A 13,514-nucleotide genomic window follows, 5' to 3' on the forward strand; every position below is an offset into this window, starting at 1 on the left:
TTGGTGATGTATTCAACGTGACATACACATAAAAAAGAATTCGTCAAATCACTAATCATTTAACTACTTAAATTTGTGATCCAACAAAAAGAGATTATAAGAGGGAGACTAAATAAGATTGTTAAATTTTATATTTGAAAGACTTTGAAAAGGTAATAATTTAGTAATTTACGAATTGGAAACCGGTGGGATGGTGAGTGGAGGCCCAAGAGAAGCACGTCTTACCAAATTAAAAAAATGTGTTGTGGGTCCCACCATAAGTGGTATACTAGTAGGAAAAAGCCAACTTCGGTCGAAATTTTGATTTGGATTAGTTTGATTTACAATTTAAATCAGTGACGGGTCATTTGTCCATCAGATCATTCCGAGTTTTCGAGTATAGAATCTAAGAGATATTAGGTTGTGAGAACTCATGCATTAGTCCGTCCATCAATCCTAACATGGAGACCCTGATGATGTCTCACCTCATATACATCTGACTAGATTAATCTTTTTAGTTTCGAAATTTATCGCACTTTAAGGATCGTGTTTATTTTAATAAAATAATAATTATTATGTCATATTTTCTATCAGTGATTTTATTTTTTTGTTGGGTTAGTAGGGTTTTGTTTGGGCCCGATTATTAGTTGAAGTAAAATAGAGGAGATGTGTGCAGGATGGTCGGCCCTAAGTCCAGTTTGTTTGAGATTTTTGTACACTGATTTACAAAACCTAGTTTGGTCTCAATTTAATGATTTATATCACCTCCTCATGTAATTGTAATCTTTAATACTTAATAAAGGATACCAGGGCCGGCTCCGAAAAGACGAATTTTTTTCGGGCCAAAGACGAAATTTTTTTCGGGCCTTAAGTAAAAAGAACATTTTTTTGGGTTTAAACAATTTAATTTTACGTGGGCTTAGTTAGTTGTGATTTGAGTTGTGTAAAAAAATAAAAATAAACATAAAAATGTCTTAGTTGAGACTAGAACACACAACCTCTTGGTTAAAGGTCATACATCTTTGCCACTAGTTATGAAATTATGTTGAAACATTGATTATACATAATATTTTTTTTTTCATAAAAATACATATATTAAAAAAAATCGGGCCTAGCGGGATGTCGGGCCTATGGCCGTCGACTACACGGCCACACCTCTAGGCCGACCCTGAAGGATACCTAGTTGTCATCGTGGATGTAAGTCATTCAAAACCGAACCACATTAAATCCTTGAGTTTGTTTATTCCTATCGTGTGTGTGTTAAACCCCAACACCTTTTCAATCTCTTTTCGTGAACTCTTAAGCTCGTATTTATATTCGTCAACGGTCACACCACCACCATCGTTGTAATACTCGTCTTTAAACCTTGATAAATTGATTTGTCGCAGAATTTTGTCACATGTTTTACAATTTTGCCACACGTGAAGATGTGCTTTTATAACTTTACTAGTTGGGTGCTCGCGCAATGCAGTGGGGAGCACGCACAACTTTACATTGAACAAATAGTCCATGTCGGTACATACGTCACATGATGACAGTGCGCACGTAGCCTGAAATTGGGCGCGTAACTCGTGCAAAGCCAGTTGCGTGTAATCGAAGATTGAACACGCGTAACCAGACGGGAATGCACGTTATCGACATTAAAACATGCTTAACCAGCACCACGCGTGTAACTCATGGCGATTAACGGTGTAGGGTGTTGGGTTGATCGTTTACCAAGATTGGGTTATGTGCGTTACGTGGTGCTGGACTTCATTGCCCCAGTACATGTAAACAACGGTATCTGCGTAACTTGTAACGAAAATAACAAGGAAAACCTGAAATATCCAGTAATTTGGAATAAATCATTTTTTTAAACCAGCCTGTTTTTGCCCCAAACCCATTCTGATTCGACAACGTTCTGACATAGCCCCTTTCTACTCGAACCCGAACCAAATTAACCATTTTTTTGTATCAACTCATTCCGACCCTAATGTACTTTTACAAATGACCCAAGCTCGCCTGACTCGACCTATTATCCGGTTCTAAATGGTAAGCGCGTAAAATGCTAACTTTTTAAAACTAAAACAACTATAGCAGTATCATAATCAAATTAAAGAGAATAAAATGCTCGTTTTTATGATGTATTTTTTTGAAGAGTATTAACGTGTGAAAAATTATGACCGTTAAAAAAGTCGTGAGGTAGTTAGTTTTGAATTATGGGTCATATGTGTAACTATTATTAAACTTTACAAAAAGGTAGTGAAGTTGAGGGACTAAAGTTTTAAATATATTTTGAAAGAATGAAAGTTACGTAACATATTTGTGTGTAAAGACCTTACTACCCCTAATTTCTAAATTTTTGATGCATTATATGTTATATATAAAGCAATGGGTTCTATACCTTTTAAAATTTAAGAGTTTCCTAACTCATGCTTTATATATAGTATAGATATAGATAATGTGCAACCTTCACTCCTTTATAAAAGAAAAAAAAAGACAGTATAGTATAGTTATACAATATGTAACCGCTTAGGTTCGCTTTGTAACAAGTGGGCATTTTCAGACAATTTATGTTTGGTGCCACAGTGATCCATCTAGAGACTCGATCCTTAATTCAACCATTAACTTGATGCACTTTACTTGAAAGTATATTTGAAAGTATATGTAATTTATTTTATTAAAAAGTTAAAGTGAGAATGTGAAATTACATATTTATAAATCTAAGCCTCAAACAAACAGCCAATTACACTCGACATATGCTACATCTCCATGCATTTGTCATATTGACAAATGGCTAACATATAATACCACTGGGCAATGGTTCTTCAAACAAGTTTATGGTATGTCATAACGTCAACCATTATACCATGAGTCGCTTACAATAATTTATGGGTCGAATTCTTCTTTTTAAAAACCAATTCAACATAATGGAACATATAATACCAAATTCAAGTTCGGATACGTCATGGTTAACATTTTTTAATCATATTAAGCAAATCATCAAACCAGAATACGAAATCACCATATAAATTATCATCTTTTTCAACATGGGCTCACATTACACCATTGTAGTTACTACATGAATCACATTCCTGCAACCGATTGAAAGCTTCTACTTCCTTCTTGTTCTCGTTTTCGATTGGCTTAATAATCCAAAATTCTAAATATTATACACAAATATCGATAATTTATCTCAACCATCGATCAAACACAGATTAACATATATAAAGAGTTTTCTTGGTTTTTAAAAAATAAAGTTCATGTAATCTTAGGGTGTGTTTGGGATTCCTTATTTTACCTCCTTGTGACTTATATAAGTTATAAGTTACAAAGTTGTAACTTATGACTTATCTCACAAAGTTTAACTTTTTCAAACACCTTACCTTATAACTTATAAGTAGATAAAATAGCAATCCCAAACACCCCTTAATTTTACCTAGCTAGTTAATATAAAATAATAAAAATATATATATAAAAAAACAAGTAGATAAAGATTAGGATCCCAGTCAAACTTATCGGCTTGGTATAGTCAACACGAGTTGGCATGACTTATGAGCCTGAAAACCTTTTGTTTTCTCTCATTTTAGTCACTCACTCACACACCACCACTTGATGTTGTACCTGCCAATTTGCCATTGACTACCAAAAAACACATGTTTCTTCATAAATTCAAATTACCACTAAGTATGAGATGTTTTGTGACATGTGATGTCCGATCAGTAAATAATAAGATTTTTGTTTTAAGGGTGTAATAATATTTTAGCTCTCTCTCTCTCTATATATACACACACATATATCACACACCCAATATAATAATAAAAAAACAAAACACAAACAAACGACACATAGTCATCCCCCCTATTATCGCCCGCGCGGGGGTGAGGGGTTGTTTCTCTCCAAAATCACCCCCCCCCCCCCATAAACTCGCCCCACTATGCATGGCCTTAGCAACCCTTTTCTATAAATATAAATGAAAAGGGCATCTAGCGTGATGCTAAGAGTCATCTCATTAAACTTAACTAGAGATACTATCCAAATAAAAGTACATCGTTGAGATCAATCAAAATACTTGATTTTCGATCTATTTATATATACTAGTGGGAAACCTGTAATATGCTGTGGTAATGATTTTTGACCCATTACAATGCTGAGATGCCATCATATACACATGTAAAGTTATATAATTAGTGTCTCAAACGTAAGACAGAGAATTGGCCAGATCCTTTAAAAATAATATACTAAATTTTATGACCACTACGACTATAAGGTTCACCTATTTTTACATGTAGTTTTGTTGGTGCTTATCAGTTATCAGTCAGTTATATACGTTGCCCGTACAAGTTGAAGATCAAATGTTTTGCACTATTCGTTGATTAACTTTGGGTTTTTTTAGGATAAAAAATTAACGGAGAATTAGTAACTTCGATTAATTACACAAGCTAAAGTTCGTCACTCGTTCACTAGAACAACTCACAAAGCACGTAACTTAAATCCTAAATAGAAAATATCAATAAGTACATTAACATAAAAAAATAATAATTAGTTTTTCTTATAATATACATTCTAAAATGAACATTAATATACAAGGGTTAAGAGCAGTGGCGAAGCTTAGACTAAGACACGCCGAGGGGGACTCAAAATGTATACAAAATTTCACAAAGGGAGCCAAACTCAAATTTTCAGCCAAAAACGGGTAAATTTACACTACGTATAAAAAATTTCGGGTGAAAACGGCTAAATGACTAAATTTTACACTACCTATAAAAAATTACGGCCGAAAACGGCTAAGTTTTACACTACGTATGTAGGATTTCGGTCAAAAACGGCTAAATTTACATACGTATAAAAAGTTTCGGATGAAAACGAGTAAATTTACACTAATGCGTAAAAAAAGAGGGGGCGGGGCCACCCGGGCCCTAAACAACCTTCACCATTGGTTAAAAGACAAAAAAAATTAAAAATTAGAAATCTCTGTATGATTCCGTTATCAGGTTTGGGTAAACGTATATATGGTTTTAGACTTTCACGTAATCGGATTGGACATAACCTAACCCCATATTCATTCCATACCAAAAAAAAATTTTAAAAACTAATCTCATACCTGACTCAATACCTGTCGCTTTTCAAATACCCGTCCACTCAGTCTTAAGATTTGCTTCAATAAACATCCAACACACTATTTTTTCACACCTTATCACAATCACTTAAAAACTACAAAACATCACAACCCCTCAATAATCAAACCAATATTCCTAAATTGACATAATACTTTGTTATTATATCAAGGCCCAATACACACATTCCACCTGTCCAATAAACAATCCATTCATTATCCAATCCTCTATTATTTTCACTCACCCGGGTCACAATAATAATAATAATAATAATTGATTTTTATTTGTCTCAACTATCGTCGTTTGGTCACTGCCGGTCCCAACTAATGAATTGATTGATTACGGCCCTAACTTTTAACGTATTTGTTCATAACAGTTCGCGATTAACAGAATTCTAACGTCGTTATCTTCAGGTCGCTGGAAAAACGTTTTTGACCGGAAAACACACATTTTTTCCCGAAAACTCAACAAATTTGTCCCAAACAACGTGATAACTTAGTATCGTACATTTGGAAACATTATTCTAGTAAAAGCTTAATTATTGAGGTCGCCGAAACCCTAGAACCATCCTCAGAATCAATTGATGGTGCGAAAGTGGTTGGTTGGTGGTGAGTCAATTTCTGGTGGTGGTGGTGTTCAAGTGATGTCAGCCAGCAAAAAAAAGACTTTCCCCACCAAAAACGTTTTTCCGACATACTGGAGACTAACGGAGATAAAATATTTTCCTAACAATTATAATAATTGATAAAAGCCCAAACAAACACACTCTGTGTGCGTCCCACTGAAACTCCACTGTACGGACAATCCAATCCAATTCACTGTAAGTTAGTCTGTTAATAATCTGTTATAATAATAATACCGTTCGTTCAGATCTCATTCAATTACAGTTATATATTCAGTTATTTATTTACACTCAATTTCATGACTCATCGTTAGTGTATCGTACTTCTATCGTTTCGTACGATTCGTCGTTGTTTACGGTGATTTTGGTTAATTTGATTCAATAATTTGTATTATTTTGTTTTGAGTTTTATATATTTGTGATGATGTTTAGTAATAATATTGTGACCTAGATGTTTTGATTTCATGATGTGTGTTAGTAGTTGTAATACTGTGATTAATACTGTTTGTTCGATTAACTAAATGAACGGACCCGAATAGAGGCCGTGTTTGTTCGACTGTGTCCGTGAACGTTCGATAATGTGTCCATTTACTGGACGTTTATGTTATTATGCTTATGCTTGTTCATTTAAGGTGATTATGATTCATTTGTTTCAATAACTCGTAGATTTTGTTTGAGTTTTAATTGTTTGTGACTTGTTTTGATGTTTATTAATTTTGGTTTATATGTTTGGTTGATTTTTTGACCTAGATGTTCTGGTTTCATGATGTATTTGAATTATGTTACGTGTTAGTGTGAAAAATGTGAAAGTGATTTGGATTTATCTTTGTTGATGTGGTGTAAATGTGTAATTATTGTAATACTGTGATTATCACGGTTCGTTAACTGTTGGCAGGAAGTTCGTTTATGTTTTGATCATTTCATGAATGAACGAACATGAACAATGAATTCCGTTCGATTAACTAAATGAACGAACACGAACAAAGGCCATACTGTAATTAATAATTCTAGGTAGGGCTGCTGTTTGTGAACTGTTTGCGGGAAGTTTGTTAATGTTTGTTTCTTTCATAAATGAACAAGGAATTTCGTTCAATTTACTAAACAAACGAACACGAACAGAGGCCATGTTCGTTTGATTGTGTTCGTGAACGTTCGATAATGTTTGTTTCAGTAACTCGTAGATTTTGTTTGTGCTGATGTTTAGTTATAATTTTGTGACCTAGATGTTGTGGTTTCATGATGTATTTGAATTATGATATGTGTTAGTTTGAATATGTGAAAGTGATTTGGATTTATGTTTGTTAATGTGGTGCATTAGTGCAATTATTGTGATATACTGTAAACGAACCGAAAGTTCGGCGAACTGTTCGTGAATTAAACGAAGGAACACGAACAGAGGCCGTGCCCGTTCGATTGTGTTCGTGAACGTTCGATAATGTGCTCGTTTAGTGGACGTTTATGTTCCTTAATGTTATTATGTTTATGCTTGTTCATTAAAGGTGATTTTCATTAATTTGTTTCAATAACTCGTAGATTTTGTTTGAATTTTAATTGTTTGTGTTGATGCTTAGTAATTTTGGTTAATTTTGTGACTAGATGTTCTGGTTTCATGATGTATTTGAATTTTGATGTGTGTTAGTTTGAAATATGTGAAAGTGAATTGGAGGTATGTTTGTTGATGTATTGTAATTATTGTAATACTGTGATTAATACTGTTCGTTAACTGTTTGGCAGGAAGTTCGTTTATGTTTGTTCGTTACATGAACAATGAATTTCATTCGATTAACTAAATGAACGAACACGAATAGAGCCCAAACTTGCTCGATTAACTAAATGAATGAACACTAACAGAGGATATACTCGTTCCTGAACTCTGTAGTTTGTTTCGAAATGATCGTTATTTGTGGTGATTCTCATTAGTTTGGTTCAGTAATTCATAGATTTTGTGTGAATTTGAATTATTTGGTTTGATGTTTAGTAATAATTGTTTAATGATTGGTTTATTTTGTCACCTAGGGCATCTGATTTCATTATGCATGTGAATTCTGAATTGTTTTAGTTTGAACTACGTGAAAGTGATTTGGACTTATGTTTGTTGATGTGGCGTAATTATTGTAATACGGTGATTAATACTTCTAGGTAGGGCTGTAAACGAACCGAACATTCAGGGAACTGTTTGGCGGGAAGTATTAACTTAATGAACGAACAGGAGAGGCCATGTTCGTGCGATTGTGTTCGTGAATGTTTGATAATGTGTTTGTTTACTGGACGTTTATGTTCGTTAATGCTATTCTGTTTACCGTTGTTCATTAAAGGTGATTTTCATTAATATGTTTCAATAACTCGTAGATATTGTTTGAGTTTTAATTGTTTGCGTTGATCTTAGTAATTTTGGTTAAATGTTTGGTTAATTTTGTGACCTAACATCCTGCATGTTCTGGTTTCATGATGTAGTTGAATGTTGATACGTTAGTGTGAAATATGTGAAAGTGATTTGGATTTATATTTGTTGATGTGTTGTAATTATTGTAATACTGTTTGGCACAAAGTTTGTTTATGTTTGTTCGTTACATGAACAATGAATTTCATTTGATTAACTAAATGAATGAACACATACAGAGGCCATACTCGTTTGATTGTGCTCGTGAACTTTGTAGTTTGTTTCAGAATCATCGTTATTTGCGCCCTTACAGCGATTTTTATTAATTCGTTTCAGTTATTCATAGATTTTGTTTGAATTTCATTTATTTGTGTTGGTGTTTAGTATTATTTATTTATCTAGGTAGTGCTTTTAACGGACTGGACTGAACCGAACCGAACCAAATGCTGGGAGAACTGTTTGGCGGGAAGTTCGTTTGTTTAATTAATGAATGAACATGAACAAAGGAATTTTGTTCGATTAACTAAATGAACGAACACGAACAGATGTTCGTTTGATTGTGTTCGTGAACGTTCAGTTATGTGTTCGTTTATGTCCGTTTATGTTCGCTAATGTTATTATGCTTATGTTTGTTCATTAAAGGTGATTTTCATTCATTTGTTTTTGTAACTTGTAGATTTTGTTTGAATTTCATTTATTTGTTTTGATGTTTAGTAATTTTGGTTTATATGTTTGGTTAACTTTGTGACCTAGCTCTTCTGATTTCTTAATGTATTTGAACTCTGATATGTGTTAGTTTGAAATATGTGAAATTGATTTGGATTCATGTTTGTTGATGTGGTGTAGTTATTATAATACTGGATTAATAACTCTAGGTAGGGCTTTAAATAAACCGAACGTTCGGTGAACTATTTGGCAGGAAGTTCGTTTATGTTCGTTCGTTTCATAAATGAACGAACATGAACAACGAATTTCGTTCGATTAGCTAAATGTACTAACACTAACAAAGGCCAGTTTGTTCGATTGTGTTCGTGAACATTCAATAACGTGGTTGTTTACGTCCGTTTATGTTCGTAATTTGTTAATTTTGTTCTGTTTATGTTTGTTGATTAAAGGTGGTTTTCATTAATTTGTTTCAATAACTCAAAGATTTTGTTTGAATTTCAATTATTTGTTATGATATTTAGTAATTTTGGTTTATATGTTGGTTGATTTTGTGACCTAGGTGTTCTGATTTCATGATTTATTTGAATTCTGATATGCGTTGTTTAAAAAATGTGAAAGTGATTTGGAGGTATGTTTGTTGATGTCGTGTAATTATTGTAATACTGTGATTAATAATTTTAGGTAGGGCTACTGTTCTTAATTTTTTTGGCGGGAAGTTTGTTCATGTTTGATCGTTTCATAAATGAACGAACACGAACATAGGCCATGTTCGTTCGACTGTGTTCGTGAGCGTTCGATAATGTTTCCGTTTATGTTCGTTGATGTTATTCTGCTTATGCTTGTTCATTAAAGGTTTTGAATACTTTTCAATGATTTATAGGGTTTTGGGTTTAATGTTCAGGTTGATTGCTAGATATGGGAGTTTACCTAAGTACCCCCAAAACTGGTAAGACCTCTGAAGATGGTGAGAATGAGAAGCTGAGATATGGCGTGTCATCCATGCAAGGATGGCGCACATCAATGGAAGACGCTGTAAGTAGTTGATATAGTTCTCATTGGATTTTTATATTTTGAAAATGTGAATGAGTATATAGTTTTATAGCAGTTACTGAGTGTTTATATATGTGTGTATATGTGGTGTTTTGTAGCATGCTGCTTTACCTGATTTGGACAACTCCACATCTTTCTTTGGTGTTTATGATGGTCATGGAGGGCATACATGATATTAATGCATGATGATTTGATACAGTTAAAAATGCATATGATTTGAAAATGGAGCTTTATGTTGATAAATACATGTAATAAGATGTGTTAGCTTGCAGGTCAAGCAGTCTCTAAGTTTTGTGCCAAGTTTCTTCACCAACAAGTGGTCAAGCATGAAGCTTATTCTGCTGGTGATATTGGAACTGCTGCGCAGAAATCTTTTCTCAGGTTACTTTTATATGTCATTTATACAGTCAGCAATTTATAGTCCAAATCAACCGATTAATAAGTAAACGTGACAAAACTGATGCAATGCTTTATAATGTTAGTAGGTGTTTACTGTTTTGTTTATTATCAGAGCATCTTTTGTATACTTATTATGTAGAATGGACGAGATGATGTGTGGACAACGCGGTTGGAGAGAGTTAGCTATATTGGGAAATAAAATGGATCAATTTAGTGGGATGATAGAAGGGTTAATTTGGTCACCAAGAAGTGGCAATTTAAAAGCAATGGAGGATAATTGGTCTTCTGAGGAGGTACTTTCTCTGTATACCTAATATGTAATAATATTATCAGTTGAATAAAGTCAAGGGTAGTTTAGTAGTTTCAGATATATTGTGCCATCTAGGACTAAAGTTTTTATTTTTTCAATGAATAATGTAGGGACCACACTCGAATTATGATGGACCAACGTGCGGTAGCACAGCGTGCGTTGCAATCATACGTAATAACCAACTTATTGTAGCAAACGCTGGCGATTCTCGATGCGTGCTATCCCGAAAGGCTCAGGTAATGTTGTTTATGTGGTCAAGATTAAGTTGCTAAAATATATTTTTACATAACAACTCATTATTAAACCATCTAATATTGGAGAAAAGATGTTATTTAATATGTTTTTTATTATTCATTATATGAAATTTATAATTAAATTGACTCGTGAAAATATGCATTTATTATTCAGGCTTTGAATATGTCAAAGGATCATAAGCCTGATCTTGAGATTGAGAAAGAAAGGATATATAAAGCTGGTGGTTATATTCAATACGGTCGAGTTAATGGGAGTCTAAACTTGGCTAGAGCTATTGGTAATTCACATTTCGTTATTATTATTATTATAATTTTATTTTTTTGCAAAGTTTACCGAATTATACATTTTTTATGTTTACCTAATATATGATTACAAAAATTAAATATTCGCTGATGGCATTTTGTAATCGTGGTTCTAGATAACAATAACACGACGTGTTCTTCCTTTTCTTCCTTAAACTAGGTTGAGCTTTGTGAGGATGATGATTTTCTTGTTCTTGCTTGTGATGGAATATGGTATATGTTATTTAATAGTAGTAATTATAATAATATTGTTATTATTATTATATGTATTTTACTTCAGTGCATACATTGTACAGGGATTGCATGTCAAGCCAACAACTGGTGGACTTTGTTGGTGAACAACTAAAAACTGCAAGTCCATTAACACCTCATCGGCTCATCATAGGTTATATTGATTTCCAATTTGAAACTGCTTACTTATATTTCTTTTACTTATAATTTCTTCATTTAATCATCAAATATATAATACACCCCAAGCATATTATTACCACTTCAAAATTTATATAACAAACCTACAAGAGGTGATGAAATGTTATACGCAAACTGTGTGCCTGTGTTTCATCTGATCTTAGTATTAATAATTGAGTCTGACCCAGAACCGTTGGTTTGGTTTTATGTTTTTTTCAAAAAAAAAAGAAAACTGAACCGAACCCCTAAAAACTTAAATAACAAAAAAAAAAAAAAACCGATCCTGTAATAAATCATGTAGCCCAAAAGTTTTAGGCCCAAAGTTTATTTTCGACCTTTTAACAGTCCAAAAGATTCAAGCTCAAATGACAAAACTGAAATAAGCGAAAGCGAACTGAACCTGTAATAATATTATAGCCCGAAAGTTTTACGCACAAATGTTTAATAATTAATTAACTTGCCGTAATAAAATTACTAATTAAAAAAGTTAGGTTTAGGCCCTATATCATTATTATGGGCTTTTTTCAGCCCAAATGTCAAAACCGAAAAACCAAAATCAAACCTGTTTGAAAACCAATAACAGTAAAAACTCGAAACTGAACGCTTTTCAAAACCCCAAAAACCAAATTTTTGGTTTTTCATTCAATCTGAGCTCAGAACTAACTCATGCACACCCCTAGTTAGTAGGTGTTGGCGGGTCTTGTGATTTTCTGACAATGGATTCCCACAGTCGTTTTATTAATAAAATGATTCACGTTAATATTATTCATGAATGACAATGCAGGAAAGTAAGCTCTCGGCAATCTGCGAGAAGGTGTTTGATAGGTGTTTGGCACCCGTATCTGGTGGTGAAGGGTGTGACAATATGACTATGATCTTGGTACAGTTCAAGAAGCTAAAATCCGGTCCGTCCACCTCACAACCGTTGAATTCAGTTTCATCTGATGATAATAATGATCAAGTACCCGGATCAAACTAGTGGTAAACTTTCATATTTTTGTAAATGCTGGTGGCTTTTTTCTTTATGATCAATAGATGATTTCGGGTTTCTAGTTTTTCTGGTGCTGGATTCGACCATTCGGGTGCAATCTTGCTAGTATGACTTGTATTTTATGCGTTAAAGGCTGTACATTGAATTCGGTTATTTCAGTATCAGATACCATACTTTGACTTCATTTTATGATCATATCTTTCAGTTATAAAATCATGAAAGTATCACAGAGTACCTTTTAGCGATCAACTCATTGAAGCGTTATGAGTATCATGAAAAAGGTCGATTTTTTTATTATATATATATATATTTGCAATTAAGTGTTGGTGAAAAATACATTTATAAAAATAATCCGCCTTTGAAAATATTTACCAAAGTAGTGTTAATTTATGTATTTTATATGTATCTTTTATTTTAACTGTAAAGGAAAAAACAACTATCGAGATTTCTTTGTTTGATAAGACCATCACCAATGCATTGCATTTAGTGGGAGGTTAGGTCAATGTGGAAGATGTGCGGAAGAGAGACGAGAGATAGAGAGATGGACACATAGGTGGGTAAGCGCATCCGTTAAAGGAGAAAGCCAGAATGTGAGCGAGTAAGATACTTAATGAAGAGATAAGAAGATGAAAGAGGTGTACCACGCCTATAGAATAAACGGTGTTATGGATCAAACAAAATAGGATTCAGAGAGAAGAAGTTGATTTAGTTCGTTGATGGATATATCTCATTAATCAGCTCACTTAAGTACAACTGCAATAGAACTGTTGACGTTGACGATACAACGCTTACAAAATGGATCCATTGCTTATTATACCGGTTAAATCAATCCTTATGGGTCAGGAAATATTTTGTCTTAATGACACCTGAGTAAAATATCATTCCAAGTCCTTGCATTTTAGTTCCAAACTGAAGTAGATTTAACATTATTAGATACTAGCATGCTCAATTTGGAGACAACAATTAATGTTCTAGAAATTGTTGGATCAATTATTGGTTCAATAGGCTTAAAATGGGGTGGACTCAAAAAATTATTACGTGAAAAAACGATGAAAA

At 33.4% G+C, this 13,514-nt stretch overlaps 1 protein-coding gene and 1 long non-coding RNA gene across 2 annotated transcripts; both read left to right on the forward strand.

Moving 5' to 3' along the window:
* Positions 1–5,860: 5,860 nt before the first annotated feature.
* Positions 5,861–11,126, forward strand: LOC143545404 (putative protein phosphatase 2C 60). Its single transcript, XM_077037314.1, has 7 exons — positions 5,861–5,895; positions 9,645–9,775; positions 9,892–9,953; positions 10,064–10,174; positions 10,332–10,485; positions 10,613–10,738; positions 10,911–11,126. The coding sequence occupies exons 2-7, from the start codon at positions 9,659–9,661 to the stop codon at positions 11,124–11,126; spliced, it is 786 nt and encodes a 261-aa protein (XP_076893429.1). The 5' UTR covers positions 5,861–5,895; positions 9,645–9,658.
* Positions 11,127–11,203: 77 nt separating this feature from the next.
* Positions 11,204–11,408, forward strand: LOC143545414 (uncharacterized). Its single transcript, XR_013137423.1, has 2 exons — positions 11,204–11,272; positions 11,356–11,408. It is a non-coding gene; the product is annotated as an uncharacterized LOC143545414 (long non-coding RNA).
* The last annotated feature ends 2,106 nt before the right edge of the window (positions 11,409–13,514 follow it).

The sequence above is a fragment of the Bidens hawaiensis genome, unplaced genomic scaffold (genome assembly GCF_021521415.1).
Source record: "Bidens hawaiensis isolate Kalapana, Puna unplaced genomic scaffold, B.hawaiensis_p1.1 tig00013943_1, whole genome shotgun sequence".
NCBI classification, from domain to species: Eukaryota; Viridiplantae; Streptophyta; class Magnoliopsida; order Asterales; family Asteraceae; genus Bidens; species Bidens hawaiensis.